General features: G+C 44.7%; 1 protein-coding gene across 5 annotated transcripts; it reads left to right on the top strand.

The window, feature by feature from the left end:
- Positions 1-376: 376 nt before the first annotated feature.
- Positions 377-24,441, top strand: nt5c2a (5'-nucleotidase, cytosolic IIa). 5 transcript variants are annotated; one of them, XM_085295917.1, is made up of 19 exons: positions 377-635; positions 1,129-1,250; positions 4,935-4,973; positions 7,799-7,872; positions 9,156-9,273; positions 9,372-9,467; positions 10,220-10,311; positions 13,795-13,852; positions 13,999-14,092; positions 14,178-14,231; positions 14,346-14,429; positions 15,537-15,578; positions 15,664-15,771; positions 16,227-16,293; positions 16,832-17,002; positions 18,245-18,296; positions 18,718-18,778; positions 22,056-22,232; positions 22,473-24,440. In XM_085295917.1, the coding sequence occupies exons 2-19, from the start codon at positions 1,150-1,152 to the stop codon at positions 22,698-22,700; spliced, it is 1,716 nt and encodes a 571-aa protein (XP_085152043.1). In that variant the 5' UTR covers positions 377-635; positions 1,129-1,149; the 3' UTR covers positions 22,701-24,440. The 5 variants fall into 5 exon arrangements, with proteins under 5 accessions (XP_085152043.1, XP_085152045.1, XP_085152044.1 ...); XM_085295918.1 differs by lacking the exon at positions 377-635 and adding an exon at positions 679-814 and having other exon boundaries at positions 22,473-24,441; XM_085295919.1 differs by lacking the exon at positions 4,935-4,973 and having other exon boundaries at positions 410-635; positions 22,473-24,407.
- The last annotated feature ends 1,942 nt before the right edge of the window (positions 24,442-26,383 follow it).

The raw sequence follows: 26,383 nt of genomic DNA, 5'->3' as shown, positions 1-26,383 counted from the left end.
CGAGGCCGGCTGTCACTTCCGTCACCACCATGTTTTGGAAATGCTCCGGTGCACTGGAAATACCAAATGGCAAACGATTGAAATGGTATCTACCAAAAGGCGTAATAAATGTGGTGAGGAGAGCAGATTCTTTGGCCAGCGGTATTTGCCAAAAGCCCGTGTTAGCATCGAGCTTGGAGAAATACTGCGCACCTGTGAGCATGCCTAGTGTTTGGTCTACAGAGGGGAGGATCTTTCACGACACACTGACTCATTTAACGGTGTCATGTCCACGCAGATGTCCACAATGTTTTTTAAAATGCAGAAATGTTTAAGCAGGCTTTTCAAGGCTTAATATCCTGAAAGTAATTTTCTTTGATCATTTTAAAAAGGGCTCAAGTTGGTTCAGTGATTTATGAAAAAAGCAGAAAAACATTGTCGTTTGTGGATTTTACGGCAGATTTTGTGCGTGTACATTTCTGTCCACGGAGGTGTCGAGGCGGGCACACGGGCCAAGTATTCAGAAGCTCCAGGAGAGGGCGGTGAAGTCATTCGGTGCAAAAGGAAACTGCAATAACAACAGAGAAGACCAGGAAGCAGCTGCAAAGATTTGCGCATGCGCCATACACTGTACCAAGTTAAAACTAGAAACGACGGTGAGTTGTTTGTCATTCTCTGCATAAAGTGTAAAACTGCGTTTTATCTTAACAGCGTCTGGTCTGTGAAGTTGTTGCGACTTGTGACTTTGTTCGAGGGCAGCTGGAGCTCTCAGTGCGTGGGCGCTCGGAGTGTGGTTACACGCCGTGCTGTCAGCTGCAGCATCGGAACTTACTCTGTAAGATGAAGCTGAACTTTACCGGAACCTGCCTTCTGCTCGTGTTTAAAATACGCATGTGCCGTTAACAGTCCAATCCACATGGCCTTAATAAACAGAGGAAGCCCCTAAACCCGAGTGGGTGATAGTGGAAAAGGGCTGTGTGAGAGGGTGTGGGTCATCATCAAAAAGTGAGATTTGAGGCGTTACGACGTTAAAGGACGTGAGGGGCCGTGGGTGTAACAGGGAGACGCCGAAGCGTCCTCGTTAATGCTCTCGGTGCGACGCAAAGAGCCAGCTGGGCTGTTTAAACGATTCGGTGTCTTTTCTTACAGAAACGTCAGTAACGGTTAAAGATGACGACCTCGTGGAGCGACCGTCTGCAGAACTTCGCTGCTCTTCCAGCCAACATGGACGGTGTGGCCATGAAGAAGTATCGTCGTGAAGCCCACCACAGGTAGATGGTAGTCTGTCCGCTGATGCTCATAAAATGTGCAGTTACACAGTGCTGCGTGAAAGTCTTGAGCCGCCTCTCCTTTAGCATAGTTTGCATGGAGAATGTGTGCAGTTGTAACAAGCTTGGAAGTCCACGTTGGAGTGAGCACCTGCATGCTTTCAGCTTTCCGGGCTTCGTTCCCGAGCTGTTCTCCTGATCCTGGCCGTCTTTGTTGTGTTCTGTCAGCATCACTCTGCTACAGGATGCTGTGTGTTGTTCTGTGCAGGTCTGCTTTTACCTCATTGTCCAGTGTTTTGGGACTGTGCTGAATGTATGTGTGAATTTTAAGATTGTTTGTGAGTGCTCTAAAGTTGCACACATTTGTTTGTGGAGCATATATTACACAACTGTAACCAGTATTCCAACCAGCGATGCTGGGGATGTTGATCACTTGCGAGTTATGAATGCAGAAAATCCACCCTCTGGCAACAGCTGCAGTTTTTAGCCGCCAACCTTCTGATTAGTTGATGATCTGCTGCCCCTCCTGAACTACAGCCACCCAACCCCAGGCCAGTTCTTGTATATATAGAATCCACAGCATGAACACAGTGTTTTAAACTATTCACAAAATGTGCTGACATCCACACATAAATTCAATACAGTTTGACTACATGTAAAAGTATTTTGCAAAGACCAGTTCTGCATTCCATGAGGGTACATCTGTCACCATCTTACAATATTGTGATTGTAGCCGTCCCCAACTCTCTGTGAATGGGACTCATGGCCATTGATTCAATTCAACTTTATTTACACAGCGCCAAATCACAACAACAGTCGCCTCAAGGAGCTTTATATCGTACAGTCGTACAGAGGAAACCCAACAATCATATGACCCCCTATGAGCAGCACTTTGGCGACAGTGGGAAGGAAAAACTCCCTTTGAACAGGAAGAAACCTCCGGCAGAACCAGGCTCAGGGAGGGGCGGGGCCATCTGTTGTGATTGGTTGGGGTGAGAGAAGGAAGACAGGATAAAGACATGCTGTGGAAGAGAGACAGAGGTTAATAACAGATATGATTAAATGCAGAGAGGTCTGTTAATACATAGTGAGTGAAGAAGAAACACCCAGTGCATCATGGGAATCCCCGGCAGCCTACACCTATTGCAGCGTGCATCGAGATATCGGGTCGTTAGTACGCTGCTGCCCTTTTTATGTGTTTCATGCAGCTTTAGTGCCTGCAGACCAACAGACCAGATTTAGAAGATGGCGCCTGTGTTTGGCTTTGCTGACCTTTGACTTTGTTATTTTTACTCTGTTGTGTCATGACTTTAGCCATTTTTCTCTGTACCCAAATATTCAAGTTCGTACTTGCATGTTTGCTCAGAAGGCTGTGGACTGGGAGGATGCAGTGTCATCATTCTTTAATGACATCACATCGGGTCACATGGGTTTTAGACCTGCCCCTTCTTCTTTTGTCCAGTTTCCTCAAATATTTTGAAGATGGACACAGTGTCAAGTTACACTAAGTTTTAGCTGACTGGCTGAAACGTTCCTGTGAGAATGCTGGATGGAGTGAAATGGGTGAAAAGTGTTGTTCAAAATCACATTTAAGAAATGATCAAGTCGGGCTCCTTGGAAATAAAACGTAACGAAACTAGCACCGGCTCAAGACTTTTGCACAGTACAGTATTTCAGATTGGATATGTGATCAAAAAAAAAATGGACGTACATTTAAGCAGCTTAAAGAAACATGGCACATAGTTAACTTCAAGCAGTTGTAGCTGAAGTTAAAGCAAGTTGGTAGAAAATACACACGAGTACTTTATGTACAGTTTTCCACTTGTCATAAATAAAACGGCAACATTTAAATTTCAGCATGAAGTGAATTTTACGAGTGTACGGTGTCTTGGATGGGAATCCATTAGAGTTTAGTGATTCTGATTCCCTGATCAATATCACGCTCTCTCATTGGGTTCTTATTGGCTCTGCTTGGAGAGCCGCCGCCATTTCTGCAGCATATCAAAGACTTGAGTTGCATGCTGCGTGGTCAAATGTTTGTGCACGTTGGAGGTCTTTCCCGTCTTTGTTGTGCTCGGTGTTGGGTTTATTACGCAGAACACTAAAACGTAATGCAGCACATTGTTTAATTACTCCCAGGAGAAATGAATCCATTACACTGTCTCCCTAAAATGACACGAAACACGTAACATAATTACCACTGAACAGTACAAACCCCCCCCCAATTTTTGCACATGTCGAGGAGCGTGTCAGGCTACATTTCACTGTGTGTTATACTTGTATAACTATGCATGTGACAAATAATAAAGAACCTTGAACCTTGAACCTAAGGCATGAACACAAAGCCAACAACAGTTTAAAGTGATCGTCACAGTGATTCTACATAAGAAACACGAACAGTAGAAACGAAGGTTGCAGCCTCATCCATTTGTTTCCCGTTCAAATTCAGGGCTGGTCGCTGGGCTGGGGCCACCGTCGCTCTCGGGTCCTTTTGTGTAATGGTCACATCCACACTGTGTCGCTGCTCTCTTCCTCTGGCACAAGAACTGAAATCAGCCGATTGTAACAGAGAGCACAGAGCAGCAGGGCGACAGCAGGGCCAGCCTGGCTCTTGTAATAAGGGGTTCTGTCTGACTTCAGGTTGTGCACTGCCCTACCAATCGTTACTCTGTCATTCATACCCAGTGCATACCATTCAGACATGTTCATGAAGAAAAACACACCAGTGCTGTAACAGAGGCCTCGTCCTGTTGGCTGCGGTCAGCTGTGAGCTAATACAGGAAGGATCTAGTCTTTGCAAAAGAGGAAAAAAGGGAAACAGAAGTGGACGTCTTACAGAAATCTACAGCTGCAGCAATTCTCTTGACTCATTCTTTAAATATCCAAAGCATCAAAGTGGCAGTATTACTGCAGGGTCTACCTTACAATATAAAGCACCTTGAGGCGACTGTTGTATAAATAACATTGAATTGAATAGTTATGGTTAATTATTCAAATAAATAATGGTTGAGCATAATAACTATGATTTTTAAGGCCTTTAAAAATCATAATTATAACTTATACATATGGACTATTAACCTTACTGTAGATTCACAGTTCAATTACTGTCACCTCAGATTAAAAACATGCATATCGGTCTGATCAGTTTGTCATTATCCTGAGTCTCTGTCTCCTAGCACAGCTGCTGTAGCATCGGGGGTTTGCTAGAGTTGGTGTCGGTTTTGTTGAGGCGCTCTCAGCCAGGCAGGAACTCGGATGGAAAACGTACAAGTTCAAAGGAAAGTCCTTAATCAGCTCTTGTTTTCCACGTTATCATTTAGTCAAAGCTCAACCTGTGATATCACTCTGGCATGACCGAAGGATAAGAACAAGCAACCAAAATGAAATAAGACTGTTTCTTCTCATTCATTCTAACCAAACAACACACTGACTCGTCTCAGATGTGTCACTTATAAAGCCACAGACCCGGGCTTTGTTATATTGCTACTCAGATGTATTCAGAACTGTATTAAAATGTCAGCTGTGCCTGTTTCTTGTATGTTCATAATTTTAAACGAATAGTAGGTAATGAAGGCAGATCTAATTACTTTTGTTAAGAGATAAAAAGACTGTCTGCAGTCAGAGAGCAGCAGGAGTGGTAATATTAGCACTTCTGTGGTAATACTGCGTGTATTTTCTATTACAAAGCTTTCCAAAGGATCTGGCTCAAAACCATCCTGCAATGAGGTATGCCGTCCTATTGTTACTGAAACTGTGAATGGTGACGACGTTACTTTTGAGTTGTGATGTCTGTGATGTGGTTTGACCTTCCATGAAGCTCTCAGCTCATGGAGCTCCATAATATTAATGATTGGGATTTCTCACTGTGAAGAGAGCAGCTCTCATTGTGGGTTCTTGGATTTGCATTTCTCTTCTTTCTCCATCTGCCCTTTTATCCTTTTATTCCATTATTATACATCAGATGAACTAAAATCCAAAATTACAGGTTATTGTCAGTTCCAAAATTGTCTTCTGTCGTTATTTCGCAGTGTGCCAAATGTTTTTAGCAGATGAAACGTCTCGACTGCAGAGAGGCCAGTTCTGTACTTTCTGCTGCCGTGCTGGTATAGCTGTACTTTGCAATTTAGCATTGTCATGTCTAAATATGCAACACCTGAAGAAGATGTCTACTTCAATAAATCACTTAAAGCACTTATCGAAGTAGACATCTTCTTCAGTAGACATCATCTTCGAAGTAGACATCTTCTTCAGGTGTCACTTAATCACTTAAAGCACTTTCTACTACAAGTAGAATCCAGTCACACATTGGTACGGCCCTTCATCTGTGCTTTTTTTAAAGATTTGTTTTGGCTTTATTGGACAGAGAAAGTTAAGACTGAGGAAGACATGAGGCAAAGGGCCGCAGGTCGAATTCGAAGCCGGCCGCGCTCAGCCATGCGGCATGTTCATCCAACTGAGCTAAACTGGTGCCCTGCTTAAGCACTTTTAACTTGAATCTACATGCGCACTAATAAATTGTGGGTTCAGTAGTTTTATTTCAGTAGATTTGCATGTTATTGCATTCTGTTTTCTCTTTATGTTTTCAATTTCCCCAAACTTTTGACGTTGGGTTTGAATCTCCATCCTTTAATCTGTACGTCTTTTATTCTTTCCGTATACACATTTATTTGGATTTGGATGCTGCTTCATGGAAAATGTTGTCAAGTCTTTCAGATTTTTCCCATTCCTGCTTGGATAATACCTGAAACATCCAATTTTCACGTTCCGCAAGTAGAAAAATCCAAGATTTCATTTGGGATTGTTGAAAATAGTTGATGGCAATGTGCATGAGTTTGGTTCTCTGTTGTGAGCTCCCACTGGCTCATCTATTAAACTGCAGTTTGTGGCTGGTTAGCTGAAGCCAGCCTGTGTGATATGAGTGGCTTCCATGTGCTAAAGTCATATGTTGCCTTTATACAACATGTTGGTGTTAGAACATTCTGGTAACAGTGTTACCAACAAACTGCAAATGGCAAAAATCAACTGGAAACACTGGATCTGGTACATCTGGATTTCTGCTTTAGCTCAGGTCACATTATCAGTTCAGTGAGGACGATATGAGCTCACACATTTGTCTGCTGTTTGGGTATTTGGTGACTAATCTGAGCTTTACATTACTTCCACTTCTCACACTGTAAAGCTCATCGCTGACATCGCTGGTCCAATCATCTTCCTGCTCGCCTTCTTCAGGCCAGTCAGCCTCTACTCTGCATGTTCACTGCTTACCCGTCATTCTCCCTTGCAGATGCCTTCATGCAACCAACTCCGTCCCGTTTCCGCCTCTCCCATGTTACTCAGGCTCATTCAAGCCTCCATCTTTATCTGCACCACCTGTGTGTAGACTCTGGGGGGTCCTGCCCTAATTCTTATAACCGCTGGGATTCCATTCTGTGATGGGCCATCAGTCTAATGGCCACATAGCTTCATTTTTACATCGTGGGAAACTCCCCCTACTGTCAGTGTAGAGAAGTTACATATTTACCAGTTTGTCTACATGATAAAGAAAAAGCAGCTGTGACAAAGACAGAAAACAGTCAGCACGACTCTTTGGACTTAAACTGTAAGAACCAGTTAATGGACTGGTTCTTGTTAATGGACTGGTTCTTATAACGCTTTTCTACTCTGAGCACTCGAACACAACCTGCCTCATTTACCCAGGAACGTTTTCTGTGCTCTTTCTATGTGACTGCTTTCTGGCTAACATTCATTCTCCTATGGATGCATCGGAAAGCCGGGTTATTATCTTGCCCAAGGATATTTGGCATGCAGACTGGCACAGATGGGAAATGAACCACCAACCGTCCAGTTAGTACTACCTGAGCTACAGCCACCACGCTAGCTCACTGCTCAGACTGTCCAGGTTTTTTTGGTTTGTTTTTTTTAACTGATTTCGTAAAAACAGAGGGGCAGAAATTTCTGCAGTTGAAAGTCAAAACGGAGACTTTTCTCTCGTGTAATTGTTCGTTGCATAATGACTTTGTGTAGTACGATTGGCAGTAAGGGATGTTTTCATTAGAAAGTAGTTGGGCATAGAAGAAATAATTGAATGGGTGAGTGAGGCTTGCAGTATAAAGTGCTTTAAATGCTCGAGTAGAGTATAAAAGTTTTTATATAAGAAATAGTCTGATGACATTTTTCTGACCCCTGACCTTGAGGCCGAGGTCACTGAGATTCAAACTCATCTCAGATTTGTGGTAGATACACGTATGATGTTAATTTGAAAGTCCTGCATCACATTACCTGCCCAGCAAGGTGACATCATCAGCCTTTTCCAGCTGATGGTAATAACAAGCGTGAGTTTTATCTGAGGGACTGAAGCTCGGCCTGCATCGTGCATTAAGACTTTGCACTGTTCTGTAGTTTCTGTCCTTGCAGACTGATTTGTTGACTGTTTACTGTGGTCTGGGTGTGTGTTGTGGGAAAAGTAAGTAGTGTTGTTTCATTTGAGTTTTAGATTTCATTACACTTTCATCTGCCGTGCAGTCGCTGACCGAACGATTCTCCTGTTTCAGAGTGTTTGTTAATCGAAGCCTGGCCATGGAAAAGATCAAGTGTTTTGGTTTTGATATGGATTACACTCTTGCAGGTGAGTGAGTCTTTTCTTTAATGTAAATTCCACTTATTTATTTTAGGTCATCCTCCTTAACTCCACATATATGTGTGCAGCGGTGGTATCCCAAACTGTTTGGACAAATATGTCGACCATCAACGATGGTGGGAGAGAATCAAAGAGAAACTGGCTTCTTCTGTGTTTATCTGTCTGACACACTCGACCCAACAAACAAATACAAAATTAAACAAAAAGTTAAAAATCAAAATGTCTCTTCCAGTGATCTTAAAAACGCTGTATTATAGCTATATTAATACTGAAACAAACAAGAAAAGAAGGTCAGATATTCCCTCCAAACAAAACGTAGAAATTCTTTGACAGAAAAACGAGCATGTTTTAGCCGCGTGAGTCACAGTATTAGCTGCGGTAAGCTGAGCACAGCAGGATGGTGGACACGTACATGCTCGTGCAAGTCAGCCGTGCTCGAGTCCTTTGCTGGCACCGTGCGTCTGCACCGCTTTGGTTTCATCCTCAGGTTTCTCTCTTTCATCCAGTTTAAAGTCAAAGAATTCCCAAATTGGCGACTTTGTATTTTTTGGCAGCTAGTTCCTCCATGTTTGGACTTCTTCTGTGTTCTAAACAGTCCGTGCATGATCACGTTGCCCCGCCCATCAGAAAGTGGCCTGCGTGAATATATCGCCTATCGTCAGAAGAATATTACAGAATGTTATCAGCTGTAAACAAAAGCCCTCCCTGCACCTAAATCTGCTGTCAGAGAACACGACTGATTTAAAGCACCGAGCTGAAGGAACTTCCTAGATAATGCCATCATCTACGTCTACCTTAATTACGTGATTATTTAAATATTTAGACAAAACCTATGACGGTAGGAACCTGAAATGTTCCTTTTTTTGCATTTTCTGTATATCAGTCTGTGAAGTTAACTTTTAGAATTCACATTATAAAATAATAACAGAATATTAAGTGGAAATATCCACCCCCACCCAGCCACAGGAACCGCTACGTTTTATGTAGAGTTTAAATAAATATGATCCCTAAAAACGTTGCCAAAGCACAAATGTGTTTGTTTGAATTTATGGGCATCAAGCATGCAGTGTGCTCGTGGGAGATATGACCGCGATGCAGAAGAAGACCTTGCTAGCTTGTTGTTTAAACGATAGAAGACACAGTTTGGTTTTGTTTGGACCGCTGTAGCAAGATACCAAAGACATGAATAAGACTCTTTCCATGGTGGAAACAATGACATCCGTTACTGGAAGGATTGTTGTGAACCTGAGCTTGTCTCTCTGCTTTTTTAGTGTATAAATCTCCTGAATATGAGTCCCTGGGCTTCGACTTGACAGTGGAGCGCCTGGTATCCATTGGATATCCACAGGAGCTGCTGAACTTTGTCTACGATCCCTCCTTCCCCACCAGGTAGGTTCACAGATCCCAGCTTTATTATTTCACTTCACCATTGCACCGAATGGTGAATGTCAAGTGTTTATGTTTTCACCTATTTCCGTGCTTCACAGAGGTCTGGTGTTCGACACAATGTATGGGAACCTGCTCAAAGTTGATGCCTATGGAAACATTCTGGTGTGTGTGCATGGGTTCAACTTCTTGAAGGGGTAAGGTCCATTACTCCCACTTTGCTTTAAACTGGGCAATTATACAAACCTGTGTCTTTAAATTCAGCTTAGGTGATAAAAACTGTTGAAACTTGACTGTCCTGTCAAGCGCCGCTCAGAGGAAGTGCTGCATGCCGGTGTTTCTTCAGAGCACGAAACCTTTCGCTGGTGTTCACCAGTACGTTCACTGGTTAAGCCTGTTGGGGGGATTGTTGACGTTGTCGTTGTGCTTTCGAGGACGTGATTGTGGATCAGGTCAATATTTCTCTACTTCAGCAACCAATGAATTTTTCTGTGCTGAAGGTCAAAACTCAAATACAGGTGCTGTGGACATCTTCCAAGTACAGCTGAGGCAGGCAGGAGTTTGATTACAGATTCTAGTATGATGGTGCTGCTGAGCTAAAGCACCCAGAAGCCATTCAGTTCTTTAGCAGCTTAATTGTGGCTAAAACGCCGCTACACTGGTTTATCTGTGTGTCTGGCTCATGAGCTGCACATCTGGGTGAGCTACAGACCGAAGAACTGAGCACACTGGATTTAATCTGCCAGCAGTTTTCTACCTGTGACTGACTTCTTGGACTCATCCCTGTATTCCTGACATCTTCCCATGCTGTGTGCCACACTCGCATCATGTTAACAAGCATGCTGGTTTCAGTGTAGAGTTTGGACCGCTGCAGAGGGAGATGATAATGTTGTGAGGTTTGTATGCTTGTATTTATATTTGCTACTTCTTGGTTACTATTTCTGCTCAGACCTGACATCAGAGAGATGTACCCGAACAAATTCATCCAGCGTGGAGACACAGACCGCTTCTATATCCTCAACACTCTCTTTAACCTCCCCGGTAAGTAAGCAAAGCAACTCTGGAAGTTTTCTGATCTTAAAATTCAAACCTGAGCCTGATGCAGTCTGTACAAAAAGGATATAATAAAAGTCAAGTCAAGTCAAGTTTATTTATAGAGCACATTTAAAAACAACCAAGGCTGACCAAAGTGCTGTACAGTAAATACAGATAAAAATACAATAGAACACAATTTCGTAATAACACCTCGCTGATAAAAATAAAATAAAAATATATAAAACAAATAAATTAAACCTTTCTAAAAGCCAATGAAAAGAGGTGAGTTTTAAGAGCGGTTTTAAAAGTTTCTAGGCTTTTGGAGAGTCTGACGTGAGGAGGTAAACTGTTCCACAGTCTGGGTGCAGCCACAGCAAACGCCCTCTCTCCCTTTGTCTTTAATTTATACCTGGGAACATCTAAAAGCATCAGGTCGGCTGACCTCAAAGATCTCCTGGGGCGATAAGTACTAAGGAGTTCTGACAGGTAAGAAGGTGCAGTGCCATTTAAAACCTTAAAAGCCAGCAATAAGATTTTAAAATCAATCCTAAAGGCAACTGGGAGCCAGTGGAGAGAGCAGAGAACCGGAGTGATGTGTTCTCTTTTTTTTGAACCGGTCAACAGGCGAGCAGCAGCGTTCTGCACCAGTTGAAGGCGATGTAGACAGGAACGATCTAGGCCAGCATAGAGGGAATTGCAGTAGTCTAGCCGTGAAGTAATAAAAGCATGGACCACTCTTTCTAGATCGTTCCTGCAAAGGTAAGACTTGACTTTGGCTAAAATCCGCAAATGATAAAAAGATCCCTTAACTACAGAGCTGATTTGTTTATCAAGTTTAAAAGCATTGTCAAAAATAACACCAAGACTCTTAATGGAAGAAGTGCAATCGGAGGTTAGGGGTCCCAAAAAGTCAAGAGAGAAGTTGGGATCTTTAGGAAGCCCAAACACAATGACTTCAGTTTTGCTTTCATTAAGGTGTAAGAAGTTAAGAGTCATCCAAGTCTTAATGTCAGACAAGCAGGAGAGTAGCGGCTGCAAAGAAACATTGCAGTTCAACCTCAGAGGGAGGTAGATCTGAATATCATCAGCAAAGATGTGGAAGGACACATTATGTTTATGGAGCACATCGCCCAGAGGGAGCAAGTACAGAATAAACAACAAAACATGCATGTCTGCAGAAAGACTACATGTGCTTTATCAACCTGGGAAAGGCCTTTAACTGTGGGCCAGCTGTCAGCCAGCTGTTGTATACCATTTACATACAGCTGTGGTGAGAGCTGGGTTTGCATTGGCAGCATTAATGGGGACTCTGTAGGTCGGGTTCATCGGTGGTAGCACGTTGGCGCTCCATGCTAAAGATGGGACTGCCTGTTTTAACCACAGGGAGCATCTGTTGTCAGTCTGTCAGAGGCAGTGTCGAAAATATAACGCGTGTCGGGCTTGTGTGGAGAAGAGTAGAGGTATGACCGTCTATGGTGTCAGCTTCTTAGGCACAAACAAAATCCCGTTGACATGCTGGATTGAGCAAATATATTTAGCAATATCAGTAGATCGTCTAATCCAAAGAGAAGCAACCACAACGGAAATCTGGAGTTTTCTGATGGTGCTCAGGAAGTGATTTCATTAAGTGGATTTTTTTGGTGTCACTCCATTTCTAATCTTTTTTTTTCTTTAGAATATTTTCTCATGAACAATCATTGCTTTGTCTAAAATATTATAATCCAAAGTTTCAATTTATATCCAATGATTGCTGTTTAATTTTAGCTTATATGGCAAATCTTTTTTTTAAATCTAAAGACTCATCATAGTGATAGTGTGAGGAAGCTCGCGCTGGAGCACTGACACCTGCTGGTCATTCGATGTACTGCATCATGTGCTCACATGTTTGTGATCCTCAGAATCACCTCAGGTCCAGTTCACACAAAAACAAATTCTTGCATCTTTAACAACCTAAATAAAAAGGTCGGTTTTAAAGCTTTCAGTACATGCAGATTTTTATAAATACCCCAATAAATTAATTGCAGTAAATGTTTATGTAATGATTCAAAAACAAATAAAAGCAAAGCAAAAACAGTTTGTTACACTTGTGCATAATGTTAGTGCAAGGACAAGGGCGTTTACTGTCACAAGTGACCTCAGGAATCAACCCTGCAGACTGAAGATCAGCTGTACACTGCTTGATCCAGTCTATGACGCGTGAGTCAAACCCAAACGTATGCAGAGCTGCTGATGGGATTTGCAGTTCTTTCTCTGTATGCAAAGAAAGATGTTCAGTAGCGTTGGCTGAGTGTACCTTTGATGCTGACATGAGTGAGAGTGAGCGGTGGCTGGATGGGAGGGTAGGATCTTCGCTTGTGTTAAGAAGCAGAGTTGATGTTTAGAGCGGCCTCCTCTCCATCTGTCGTGTTGTTTACACCTTTGTCTGTCTCTGACTCCTGTTGGGACTGCTGCTGCTCCTCCTGCACTAGTGTCAGCAACAGCGACCGTTGGCGACGGCTTTGTTTGAGATGGTGCAGCCGCTCACACGTCAGTAAATGTGATTTCATTTCTGTCTCTCACGTTTACTTTGCCCTTTTGTTTGTCCATCTTTATCAGCCTCTTGTTCCACATCAGACTCTGCTCAGTGTGTAACGACACCAGACCCGATGACAGTTTGATTAACTCACACGGTTGCTGTTACAAACACTGCAGCTCGCAGCGCCACACAAACACCACCACAGACAGACGGCTGTTTATGCTGTCGAGCGTGATTGCAGATGCCGAGCACGTGCGTCCGTCAGCATCCAACACTCCATTAGTTTAACCACACTGAGCTTTGTTGCAGGGAAGAAACGAGGCTACAGGCTGTTGACTGGTTACAGGCAGATATTACTTTGAACAGGACGCCCACATCCACAGCTCCCTCACACACTCAGCCAAAGAAAGGGGGATGGTCGTGTTAATTTATAGAAAACTGTAGACGTGAAACAACTAATACGAGTTCTAAATACGGCTGTGAGGAACATTATTAAACAGTATGTGAGTGAGTTTGGTCTTTGCTGGTGTCACCGCCCTCGCACCAGTGCACCACTCACCGCCCTCGCCACGACTACTTGTTAGCTGGGCTTTTTTCCTGCAGCAGACTCGGGTTGTGTGCAGGATTTCAGCTCATGACTCAGGCAGTTCATAAACTCCAAGCCCAGAGCTCGTCGCTCAGGACAGCTCAGAGTAGAGATGCAGGTATTTATCCTGAATGTCTCCGGAGTGAGGTCATTAGGGCGTGTCCGCCTGGGAGGAGGCCCCAGGGCAGACCTGAGCCACACTGGAGTGATTACAGCTCCCGGCTGCCTTTGACGGCAGGGAGAACTAGAGCAGGGGGCTTTGCCTGGGTTGCTGCCTGTGACCCGTGCCCAGGTATCCTGCAGAAAGTGAACAATGACTGCTGTGTTTCTGCTGGTTTTGGTTTGTTTTTCCAATGAACGGGTGCAGACTCACTCTCCCTTTCCTCAGAAACCTACCTCTTTGCCTGCCTGGTGGATTTCTTCAATAACTGCTCCAGATACTCCAGGTACTGTAGGCTGAGTGATTCAGGCAGCGAGGGGCAGCCGCTCCTCTGATGATGATCTGTTAATGACTGATATTGCTGTAGTGTTTCATCATCATAGTATTCTTTGAGAAACATGGAAACGCTGTAAACATAATGTGTCCCTGTAGCTGTGAGACTGGATTCAAAGACGGGGACCTCTTCATGTCCTACAAGAGCATGTTCCAGGATGTCCGAGATGCTGTGGACTGGGTTCACTTCAAGGTAGAGACTCCTGTGTCCTAGTTCCACGTCCTTCAGTCCCTGCTTGGTCCATGAATGTCCTCAGTAACCTGATTTACTGTCACAGGGCTCCTTGAAAGAAAAAACCGTTGAAAACCTGGAGAAGTACGTGGTGAAGGACGTAAGTGGAGCAGCTCCGATTCTACAGAGTGAAGCTGTGGTGGTGGTGACACATATTGTTGAGAAATGTATAAATGAAATGATTTTAATGATTCAGTTTTTGATGTGTTTGTAGCCGAAGCTTCCTCTGCTCCTGAGTCGCATGAATGAAGTCTCCAAAGTGTTTTTGGTCACCAACAGTGATTATAAGTACACACAGGTAAAGCTCACAACAATAAACAGCTGTTTTCATCTTCTTCTGTAGAAAACCTCAGAATGAAGAAGTCTGACGGCTGCATGAACAACATCATCGAATTAGTGCATCATTTATTAACTATTAAACTAGTCTTTTTTCCTTTACAGTTTAACTATAGGTCAGGCTTATCTCCAACCTTTTAATCTCGGAGATTAGTAGAAAAATCTCTACTACAGAGAAATCGATGCTGGATGACAAACACCAATTAGTTAAACCACAAGAATTGTATTCAGCCCGAAAACCTTAGAAACAGGGTGTCTAACCAGACACTTCCTGGGATTAGCTTTGTCTCCAGTAACTGTGAGGAAGCTCCCGCTGAAGCACTGACACCTGCTGGTCATTCGATGTACTGCAGCCTGACTATGAGGCGGCTTCGACCTGGATGCTCATCGTAAACAAACATGAGTGTCTGCTTTCTCTGTAATTAGAACCTCAGAGTGACGCTGAAAATGTTTTCAACTCTGAGCACGCTCGCTGCTGCTGCCATGGAGATGCTGCCACCACCAGTTTCCCTGCAGGATGTTTACCAGTGTTGGTGTTTGTCACTAAACTGGAGAAGCTTTTTGTCCCTTTCAGAGCTTTCAGTGCAGTTTGACTCCCAGCAGGCTGAGGGAAGAAGCCTTGTAGGCTGTGCCTAATACATGAAGCACTGCTAAGATGCTTCCAGCAGGTTCTCCCACCTCTGCAGAGGATTTGTTTTGTTAAAGTGATTTTTGGAGTCACCTTCTCGTCTAAGGACCTTCTTCTCCGGTTCATCAGTTTGACCGCAGAGCCAAACATCTTCAGCTTCACAGCTGTTGAAGCTGCTGTGGTCTTTAGATCCCCACAGTCTTTGACACTGTTTCCCTCTTCTGTCATTTACCAAGTTCTCCCTTCAGCTTTGATCTATCCAGGGAGGGAGGAAGAGAGGGAGGGAGGGAGAGAGGAAGGGAGGGAGAGAGGAAGAGAGGGAGGGAGGAAGAGAGGGAGGGAGGGAGGGAGGAAGAGAGGGAGGGAGGGGGGAGGGTCGTCATTGTGGTGTGAAAATGGAAAATTTCAAACATGATTGATGAAAAAACTCTTGTCTTACAGAAAATTATGAGCTACCTGTTTGACCTCCCTCATGGTCCGAAGGTAACACGGATGATTAAAGCTTACGTACACATTTGACCTACACGCTCAGACTGATGTGTTATTGTGTGTGTGGATGGCCTTGCAGCCGGGCACGCCCCACCAGCCCTGGCAGTCCTACTTCGACCTGATCCTGGTAGATGCCCGTAAGCCCGTCTTCTTCGGGGAAGGAACGGTGCTACGACAAGTCGACACTGTGAGTGTACTCGAGTGTAGCCGGCTGCGTTGTTGCCGTGTCTTTGATACGACTAGCATGATGACGAGTGCCGTTTCCAAAGTAACGTCCTGTGCTGTCACACGCTCGATGCATCTTCACCACACGACCGTTCCTGTGACGGTGCTGCAGTTAGAGCCCGAGTGTACGCTTCCTCCCACACAGTTACACCAGCCGCTGAAATGTGGCTGATGACCTGCAGCTCACTCAGCACCAGGCCTGTGAAGACATGAGAGATGTGGTTTGGCCTGGGCTTCCTCTGTGAGCTTTGGGTTCTCATGTCAGGGGAAATTCTTCAAAGTACCTGTGATACTGAGCTTAACCCACAGATGATGTTCGCTGGCTGCCCGCTGATACTGAGCGAGAGCAGGAACTTTCATTTGCACAAAAGATAAGTTAGTAAATGCTGCTTATGTGACGTGTTGTCTTTCTTTCAGAGCACAGGACGGCTGAAGATCGGCACGTACACTGGACCTCTTCAGCACGGCATCGTTTACTCTGGAGGTAAATTTCAAAAACAGAGCTGTGCTGATGTTGGACAGGATCTGATGTTTAGATGTTCTGATCAGTCAGGACTTTGTCGTATTTACAGTCCTGACCTGTTTTTGAGTAAAGGGCTCGTTCCTTAATCCGTGACTCTCACTGCATGATGTAAGAGGTTCGTCTCTGAAACAAACAGAGGTGATGTGCAAACATGTGTGAACCGAGTCACAGCTCCAAACCTGAAGCTGATGGTTGTTCCTGGAAAGCTTGCGCTTACAACAGCTCAGTTTAATCAGACCGATGCTTTGTTGTAGAGTCAGGTTCTGTCGCTGTGGTTCGATGGCTGTCCTCGCTGGTTTCCATCATGCATCCAGTGCTGTGAACATTTTTGTACCCTCCTTCTGACCGATCCCTCTGATGCTCTGTAACCATCTGCAAACGTTTCGCCTTTTTTGGCTCAAATTGTAAATAATTCACATTCCAGGTGAGAAATGTTTTGAAATGATTGATTATGGTCATTTTAAGAAGTGTTTTTTCTGTCCTTGTTTTTGTGTCTCAGGTTCTTCAGACATCGTCTGTGACCTGCTGGGCGCTAAAGGAAAGGACATCGTCTACATCGGAGACCACATTTTTGGCGACATTCTCAAATCTAAGAAGCGTCAGGGTTGGAGGACGTTCCTGGTGATACCTGAGCTGGCCCAGGAGCTGCATGTGTGGACTGACAAGAGCTGTGAGTCTGGGCTCACACGTGTGCACATGCACATAAGAATAAGCATGTTTATCCTGTGGGCTACAGGCAGCACAGACGGAGAACTGTGTGTTTGATTCTTTCTTTTGTTTAAATCCGACACCGTTGCAAAGCCAGTTTGTTCCTGCCGAGGTCGATGTTGCAAAGTGTTTGTAGAGTCAAAGATGAGACTGTGTAGAAACAAACTGCTCAGCTGCACCCGGGTCTCAAATTCACACATTCCCCGGTGCGTTGGTCACTCTGGCATGAACAAGTGTTCAGAGGGTGAAGGTCAGGAGTGTGGGCAGGCCGTTCCTCCTGCAGGTACAGATGAACTGCTGGGCGTGCGGGGGCAGAGGTGTGGTCACCTGGGATGACAGTTTGGTCCCAGACTATGGACACGTAGGTTTGCCACTGGCTCTTCTCTTCACATCCCTCTGCACTGAAATTGCCTCCAATCACGACAAACCTGTTTCCAGCGAGGGAGATGCTGCCGCCACCTGATGTTGCAGCAGTCGCTCCAGCATTCTCCACCTTTGAACCTACGATCCAGCTGCAGTAGGCAGAACTGAACTCATCACTGAACATAACGTTCTGCACATGTTCAGGTTTCAGTAAGTACATGTTGCCGACAGCGGCGCAAACAGGCAGCGAGGCCAGAACTGCAGCTCTGTGCAGATCAGATACCAGCTGACCGGTGCAGCAGGCGCCTCAGCGCCCGGGTACCGGAGGTTTAAACTGTGACAGGAAAGATTTGGTATGTTCATGGGTTCAGCTCACACACTCGTCTGCTGTCCGGCCCACAGATGCATTGTGCTTCCAAATGTGGCTCCGTGCACGGAAACATTCCCACAGTTTAAGATTGATTTCCAAGGAGCGTTGCTGCAACAAAGAAATAATCACAGTTCCCGTGCTAAGTATGTATGAGTGCAAGCTTTTATACAGTTTGTTCATTTAAACAAAATAATTACTGTTAATATTTAATTCATGTTAAATGTTGAGTAGGCAGCTCGGCACCACCTCAGCCCATCAGTCGTGCGCGTGCCTTTGAAGCATCGATGAGGCCGTGATGAATGAAGTATTCTGATGTTTCAAACTGTAGATTCAGTGCCTGTGTCCATCGTTGGTGTGTGGTCTGTGGAATAGCTCAGCTGTACTACGTTACCTGTCTGTGGAAGTGTGAACAGTAAAGATTTCACTGATAACTCTGTGAAGGAAATAAACTGACACTGTTTTGTTTTCTAGCCTTATTTGAAGAACTTCAGTCACTGGACTGTTTTCTGGCAGAGTTTTACAAGTAAGGTTCTTCTTTTGTCTGATAAGCAATTTAAAAACAACAAGAAAACATGTTGTGGCCTCAGAGTTATATCTGCAACACTGATATTTACAGCAATACAGAAAGAAATGTTGAGTGTTTTACCACCGATCACAGCAAACAAGTATATTGATGACAGATGAACAAAGTGTGAGTCTGAGGCTACAAGCCTCCAGCAGCATTGTCTTGTAGTAGCAGCGGCACAGCATAAAATGCAAAGTTAAATATAAGAACCAGTGTAGGTAGCCTGGGAGGTTGGGCAGGTATCGAGCACAGATGTAACAAACCTAAATATATTATATTGCCTTTAACCAGGAATCATTTCGAGCTGTTAACAGAAAGATCAGTGCAGAAGCTTCAACCTTCAGCTGTGGAAACTACATTTCAAATGACTTGTCCTCAGGCACATGGACAGCAGCAGCAACGAGAGGCCTGATATCAGCTCCCTGCAGAGACGCATTAAGGTACAACTTCCTCTGAGGCTGGCTCAGCACAGCATCACTTCTGTTATCAAATGCATCAAATGTAAGTCGGTTCTTTTTCTAAAGACATGTTAAAGAAATGCAGCGTTTACAGAAACACAGGTATAAAGGTTTTTGCACCTACAGTTAATGTCCAGTAAAGTGAAGTGTATGAACAGTGACAGCATTGTTAGAATTTCCCTCTGTACGCTTCCCCACTGGATTTGTAATCCACCAGACGGAGGCATCAGTCTCGGCTCATTCACAGCAACAGTCGCCTCAAGGTGCTTTATGTTGTAAGGTCGACCCTACAATAACACATACAGAGAAAAACCCAACAATCATATGACCCCCTGTGAGCAGCACTTTGGCGACAGTGGGAAGGAAAAACTCCCTTTTAACAGGAAGAAACCTCCAGCAGAACCAGGCTCAGGGAGGGGCGGGGCCATCTGCTGTGATTGGTTGGGGTGAGAGAAGGAAGACGGCATGCTGTGGAGGAAGCGCATCACTCAGTAGAGCTGGCCTGCTGGTCTTTAAAGCACAATGTTCCCTGGCTTAGCACGCTGTGTGTAGCTACGGTTGAGCATCGTAGTCTGGGCTGGCAGGTGAACTGAAGCGGTCTGTCAGTGGGATGGCCATGGGCCGGACCTGTTCCACAATCAGTCTCCTCAGTGTGTGGTGTGTGTCATTTAGGGTCATTTAAACGTGACCTTTTTTTGGCACAGGCACGAGGCATGACCTCTTTCACAGCACGGGAACCCTTTGTAGATTCATGCTCGCCCTGAAGATGTGATGCGACTGTGGAGTGGAGGTGTGGCTCTATACAGCGTTCCACAAAGTTTCCCAGTTCTCAATCAAAGTTTTCCTGTGGAACGCCCCCTGAACTAGGATTTAAAATCGGACAGGAGTTACAATCTAGTGAATCAGACACAGAAACAGGTGTCAAACTAAACCTGTGTATGTATGCAGAGCACTGAGCAGGCTCTGCTGCAGCCATGTTCTTAGGTGCAAAGACAGCAAGTATTATGGGATGTTGCTAGTGATACATGAATAGCTCTACCTTCATAAGAATCCTGTTTTTTCCTTGTTTTGCCAACTTTCCTGTTGGAACACACTTGAGTTGTGCACTATGGTGCAGAGTGCAGTTGGAGAAGGACACATTAAAAGGACTTTAACAAGAAGAAGAGGGACTGTGAGGTGGGGGAGGGAGAGAAGTGTTTATATGTATGCATGTATATACAGTGGATGCAAAAGTGTTCGGCCCCCTTGAACTTTCCCACATTTTGTCACATTACAGCCACAAACATGAATCAGTTTTATTGGACTTCCACGTGAAAGACCAACACAAAGTGGTGCACACGTGAGAAGTGGAACGAAAATCAGACATGATTCCAAACATCTTTTACAAATAAATAACTGCAAAGTGGGGTGTGCGTAATTATTCAGCTCTGAGTCGATACTCTGTAGAACCAGCTTTTGCTGCAGTTCCAGCTGCCAGTCTTTTAGGGTCTGTCTCTACCAGCTTTGCACATCTACAGACTGAATCTTTGCCCATTCTTCTTTGAAACAGCTCCAGCTCAGTCAGATTAGATGGACAGCGTTTGTGAACAGCAGTTTTCAGATCTTGCCACAGATTCTCGATTGGATTTAGATCTGGACTTTGACTGGGCCAGTCTAACACATGGATGTGTTTTGTTTTAAACCATCCCATTGTTGCCCTGGCTTCATGTTTAGGGTCATTATCCTGCTGGAAGCTGAAGCTCCGCCCCACTCTCAAGTCTTTTGCAGACTCCAAGAGGTTTACTTCCAAGACTGCCCTGTATTTGGCTCCATCCATCTCCCCATCAACTCTGACCAGCTTCCCTGTCCCTGCTGAAGAGAAGCCCCCCCAGAGCATGATGCTGCCACCACCATATCTGACAGTGGGGATGGTTCAGAGTGATGTGCAGTGTTAGTTTTCCACACATAGCGTTTTGCATTTTGGTCTCATCTGACCAGAGCAGCTTCTTCCACATGTTTGCTGTGTCCCCACATGGCTTGTGGCAAACTGCAAACGGGACTTCTTATGGTTTTCTGTTAACAATGGCTTTCTTCTTGCCACTCTTCCATAAAGGCCAACTTTGTGCAGTGCACGACTAATAGTTGTCCTATGGACAGATTCCCCCACCTGAGCTGTAGATCTCTGCAGCTCGTCCAGAGTCACCATGGGCCTCTTGGCTGCATTTCTGATCAGCGCTCTGCTTGTTCGGCCTGTGAGTTTAGGTGGACGGCCTTGTCTTGGTAGGTTTACAGTTGTGCCATGCTCCTTCCATTTCTGAATGATGGCTTGAACAGTGCTCCGTGGGATGTTCAAGGCTTGGGAAATCTTTGTGTAGCCTAAGCCTGCGTTAAATTTAAATAACTTTATCCCTGACCTGTCTGCTGTGTTCTTTGGGCTTCATGGTGTTGTTGCTCCCAATGTTCTCTTAGACAACCTCTGAGGCCGTCACAGAGCAGCTGTGCAGCTGTTCTGCAAAGAAGAATGGGCAAAGATTTCAGTCTGTAGATGTGCACAGCTGGTAGAGACAGACCCTAAAAGACTGGCAGCTGGAACTGCAGCAAAAGCTGGTTCTACAAAGTATCGACTCAGGGGGCTGAATAATTACGCACACCCCACTTTGCAGTTATTTATTTGTAAAACATGTTTGGAGTCATGTATGATTCTCGTTCCACTTCTCACGTGTGCACCACTTTGTGTTGGTCTTTCACCTGGAATTCCAACAACATTGATTCATGTTTGTGGCTGTAATGTGACAAAATGTGGGAAAGTTCAAGGGGCCCAATACTTTTGCAAGCTACTGTATATACATAACTTAAGTGACCAATCACAATAGGTTTGGTCTCCAAACTAGACATCACTGAAAGACAGGAGGACGAGCTGCAGAGCTGAATATGCTTCGATTTTTATTAGAAGTGATCCAGATGGGAAGGATTAGAAACCAGTATGAGAGGGACAGGCTGAGGGGTTGAGCTGGTATGGACGTACGCAGAGGAGGATGCTCTCCTGTGGTGAACTCTAAAGAGAGCAGCCAATAGAATAAGCAGGAGGTTATCATAGAGTAACCAACATATTACTGTACTGTTACCAACTGGTGTTGTCTTGGGCATCACACCACCTGCTCCATAATGCTGGGATGAGGAACTGCGTATCCTACTGGTTTGATGCTAACAGCAGCTGGGACCTTTGACTCTGCAGCACCAGCGAGTCTGACGTGACTGTGCATGTTTGTGACCTTTTCAGAAAGTGACTCATGACATGGACATGTGTTACGGCATGATGGGAAGTCTGTTTCGGAGCGGATCCCGGCAGACTCTGTTCGCCTCCCAGGTGATGCGCTACGCTGACCTGTACGCTGCCTCCTTCATCAACCTGCTCTACTACCCCTTCAGCTACCTGTTCAGAGCTGCACACGTGCTGGTGAGAAACCTACACCCGTAGTTGTGAATGCAGTGAGTCGAAAAGCTCTCAGGAGTTTCAGATTCACACGAAGGTCTATCGGTGGGTTCAGTTCAGTACGTTAGACATTTAATACTTAGGCAACCATTTATGTCGAGTATAAAGACCCCCCCGTGCCCACCCACACCCCATGGGGGTCGTTGTTAGAGACGAGAAAGTGATTCTTGATTTCTGTCACTCACTGAACCGTGTCCCTCCCAGATGCCTCATGAATCCACAGTGGAACACACACACGTCAACATCATGGACATGGAGTCGCCGCTGGCCACAAGAGACCGCCACGACGTCGACTTTAAGGAGATCGAGTGCAAAAGACACCAGCTGACCCGATCCATCAGTGAGATCCAGCCGCCGCATTTCTTTCCTCAGGCCCCGCAGGAGATTACCCACTGCCACGATGAGGATGATGACGAGGAAGAGGAGGAGTAGGGGAGGGCCGTGAACCTTTCCCCAGAAGAGCCTGTTTCCATTTTTACGTTTGTCTTTACTTTGATTCGTAGCTGCAGCGAGCGAGTGCTCACAGAGAGGCACTCTCAGTCCGCGCTCTGCTTTTATCTGGGCTTATACGTGCTGTGCTCCATGCTGCGCAATATCAACGGTTGGTTCTCACATGTACCGATTGTGCACCGAGAGTTTGTGCCACGCTGCAGTCATGGCGGACTTCTGCTGTGACTGTGGGAGAATATCAGAAGTTCAAACTGGGTTTGTTGTTGCTGAATATCACGGTCTTCCACTGATGTTAATCTGTGACCAGTCTGAAAGGGCTCTCATTGGTTCAGCTGTCAACATGTTGCAGATGTGCTGTTCCTGGAGTGGGCTGAGATCAAAGTGCCTCAGTGTTATTACAGATGCTGTTCAGTGTACACGCGCTTTTCTTTTCTCATGTTTTTATGCTGCTGCCTTGATTTTAAAGAAACTACAAATATGTCCGACCAATAAAGCTGCAGCGAGGGCCTTAAAGGTTGTAATTTGGCTGTATGCTGGAGTTTTCAGGGGCAGCGTTCCTGCATTGGTACAGATGTGCCAGAGGGAGCAAGACTGGTGCCGACAAACGGGGCTCGCAAAGTATCAGGTAAGATACTTAGATCTGACTGCCAGAAGAGGGAGACAGGCAGCATGTTCAGGGTCGCCAACAGGGTCAGGCTGCTTCGGCTGCTGCTAACGAGCGACTGCAGTGATCGTGCTGCAGGCTGAGACGGGTATTCGTCCTCTGCTCTTCTTTTCTCCTTCCTGTGGGTCAGTTTGAGTGACGGTCCTGTGAGGTCTGAGCTAAAATCAAAGGATGCTTTTTGAACCTGGACGTGCCCAGGAGGACTTTCATAGGACGGACTCATCATAATCCATGAAGCTGAAAGCATGTTTTTATGTTTTATTCAAATTTCATATGTCAGCAACAGAGAGTGCAAATGCTTTTTTTATTTTGAATTATGCTGGGGGGGAATGATAACATGCATTGTTCTGCAGTTGACACGCTTTTTCATGGCTGCAATAAAATATATTCCATTGCTGCTGCGTTTTGATTTTGCTGTTAAATTTGCACTTAGAACAGAATAATCCTTTAATTGTGCCACAAGGGGAAATCTGGTTGTAACAGCAGCCAGAGACACACACACAAACAAACAGCACACAAACATGCACATTTCTTTTACATTTTTACATCAAGGACAGCAGTTACCAGAGTACTGCACTGTTATTACATTAAATAACTACAGATAAGAGGCCGACCTGGTTGTCGTGTGAATCGGTTGATAAAATAGTGAAAGTTACAGCACTGATGTAAACATCTGTTTGTTGGGAGCAGTTCTGATTGTGCAGTCTGGCAGCTGCAGGGAGGAAGGAGCTGCAGAAACGCTCCTTCATGCATCGAGGACGCAGCAGTCTGTCTCTGCAGCAGCTCTGCAGCAACATCTACATGCATGTAAATGTTGGGAGACTCTGTCCATCAGAGATGTTATTTTGGCCAGAGTCCTCCTGTCTCCCAGCACCTGCACTGGGTCCAGGGTGCATCCCAGCACAGAGCTGGCCTTCCTGATGACTTTATCCAGCCTCTTCCTGTCAGCTGCCGATAAACTGCTGCTCCAACATACAACAAGTGTTCCTGTAGCTCCTGATAAGCCTGGTTGATGATAAGAGGTCAGCTGTGCTGTGTTATCAGACTTTATCTTTTCTACTAATGTTTCTCCTCAGTAAAGTTTTCCTTGGTTAATTTCATTGTAACTGGTTCCAGTTGTCCCTTAATGGGACGGGTCACTGCAAACAGCTTTTACATTTTTGTTCTGATTGTGACAAACGTGTGAATCTCGTGCTGCGACCTTTTCACTCATTCAATCTGAACACGCTCTGACACTTAGGGAAGGTTTGGAGCCAGTGTGAGACAGAATGATGAGATTTCTTCTGCACCGCTGATCTTCATCCCACCTTTAAACGTCCCCATCAAAGGTTTAAGACCACCTACAAATGGCAAAAAATGATATTTTTCATGGTTGGATCTCAACAAGAAGAAATGGAGGGAGACAAAACGTTTTTTCAAGCATTTATTAAAAACAAAGCTTAAACTGAAACAGGCTGTTTTGCAGCTGATCAAGGACCACACCTCCAGAAAAACATAAACCCCCTAAAACAGCTGTGCAGCAGTATATACACATCTGTGCTGGAGGCCCCGGGGCCGACCCAGGACACGCTGGAGAGATTGCATGATGGTGGATGTGTGGTCTGTTGTTGATGGTGAATAATAATGACCGAAACACAAATCAAGCTGTTGCTATGGAAAAGTGCAAACTGTATTTTCACAGAACTATACATGAACTATGAGAGTGTGTGAAACTCAGACAACCTTGTGATTGTCTGGAACCAGTAACGACACTGAAGTCTCGAGCTGATAACAGCATTGAGGCTGTGGGGACGGTTCCCACAGGACGTCCTGTTGGCCTGAGCTCGTTACAGACATCTGACAGAATGTACTAGAGAAGGTCACGATGATACTGAGGCCCCCGGGGTGAGATACTCAGAGCTGGAGTGAATAAGACTTGTAGAAGGAAGACCTTTGAATGCTTGAATAAAATGGTACGACCTAAGTTGATTTACTGTGAGCACATGATCTTTCAGGGAAATTCTTTTGTAACAGCAGCTGAAATGATCAGTCGTTCTTATTATTATTGGTGTTTTATATTCTTCTGCTTAGAGTGGCGGGGATGCTGGAGCCTGTCCCAGCTCCCTCACAGCGAGAGGCCGGTTACACTCCGGACCACAGCATCACACCACAAACAGTTTCTGTAGTTTTGCAACAACCTGCACACAGACTGTACTGATGGCCCCGCTACGTGCCTAGCCTTGGATTTCGCCTCCTCAGCAGCCTTGTTGAAGTCTGGTTGAACACGTGTGAACTCAGGAGCACGGCTACAGGGACACCGGCAGGGCTAAGGAGCTGTTTGGCCTTCAGCTGCTGATAAATTTGTCCTTTTGCTCCGTGTCATCAGTCAGGGATGATGAAGAGCCAGCGTAAGAGAAAAACGTCCCTCAAATCTGAGGACTGTTTTTGATAAAGGCTTTGCCCATAATTTCATTTTGTTCCGTTGAGGTTGCCAGACTACAGCCTGGTATGTGGATAAAACACTACGTTTAAACTTTAGTTTAATATCCTATCAGATGAAAACGTGGCCACAAATATCCCTTCCTGTTCAAGAACGGGCACAAAAGTGGTTTTGGAATGGTTAAAAAGCTATGTAGAGAATAGGCAACAATATGTACAAATAAATGAATATAAATCTAATTTGATGGATATAGCTTGTGGAGTACCTCAAGGTTCAGTACTGGGCCCAAAATTGTTTATTATGTACTTAAATGATATCTGCAGAGTATCGGAGATTTTAAAGTTTGTAATATTTGCAGATGACACAAATATACTGTGTTCAGGTGGGGAATTGCCACAGGTTTTGGAAATGATCACACAGGAATTAACGATATTAAAGAAGTGGTTTGATATAAATAAATTATCATTGAATCTCAATAAAACCAAATTTATGTTGTTTGGAAACCAAAAGAAAAACATCGAAGTAGAAATATGTGTTGACAATGTATATTTAGAAAGAGTAAATGAAATAAAATTTCTTGGG

Source organism: Mchenga conophoros, linkage group LG13 (genome assembly GCF_057382185.1).
Source record: "Mchenga conophoros isolate Kocher_MC1m ecotype Shallow Benthic linkage group LG13, M_conophoros_male_GT1.1, whole genome shotgun sequence".
NCBI lineage: Eukaryota > Metazoa > Chordata > Actinopteri > Cichliformes > Cichlidae > Mchenga > Mchenga conophoros.
Note: the sequence above shows the minus strand (reverse complement) of the source record. Positions and strands in the feature narration are given on the sequence as shown.

Coding starts and splice junctions, on each gene's coding strand:
- nt5c2a (XM_085295918.1), top strand. CDS start 1,150: ATGACGACCTCGTGGAGCGACCGTCTGCAGAACTTCGCTGCTCTTCCA. Junction 10,312..13,794: donor CACTCTCTTTAACCTCCCCG/GTAAGTAAGCAA, acceptor CCCTTTCCTCAG/AAACCTACCTCTTTGCCTGC. Junction 18,297..18,717: donor TTTCTGGCAGAGTTTTACAA/GTAAGGTTCTTC, acceptor ACTTGTCCTCAG/GCACATGGACAGCAGCAGCA.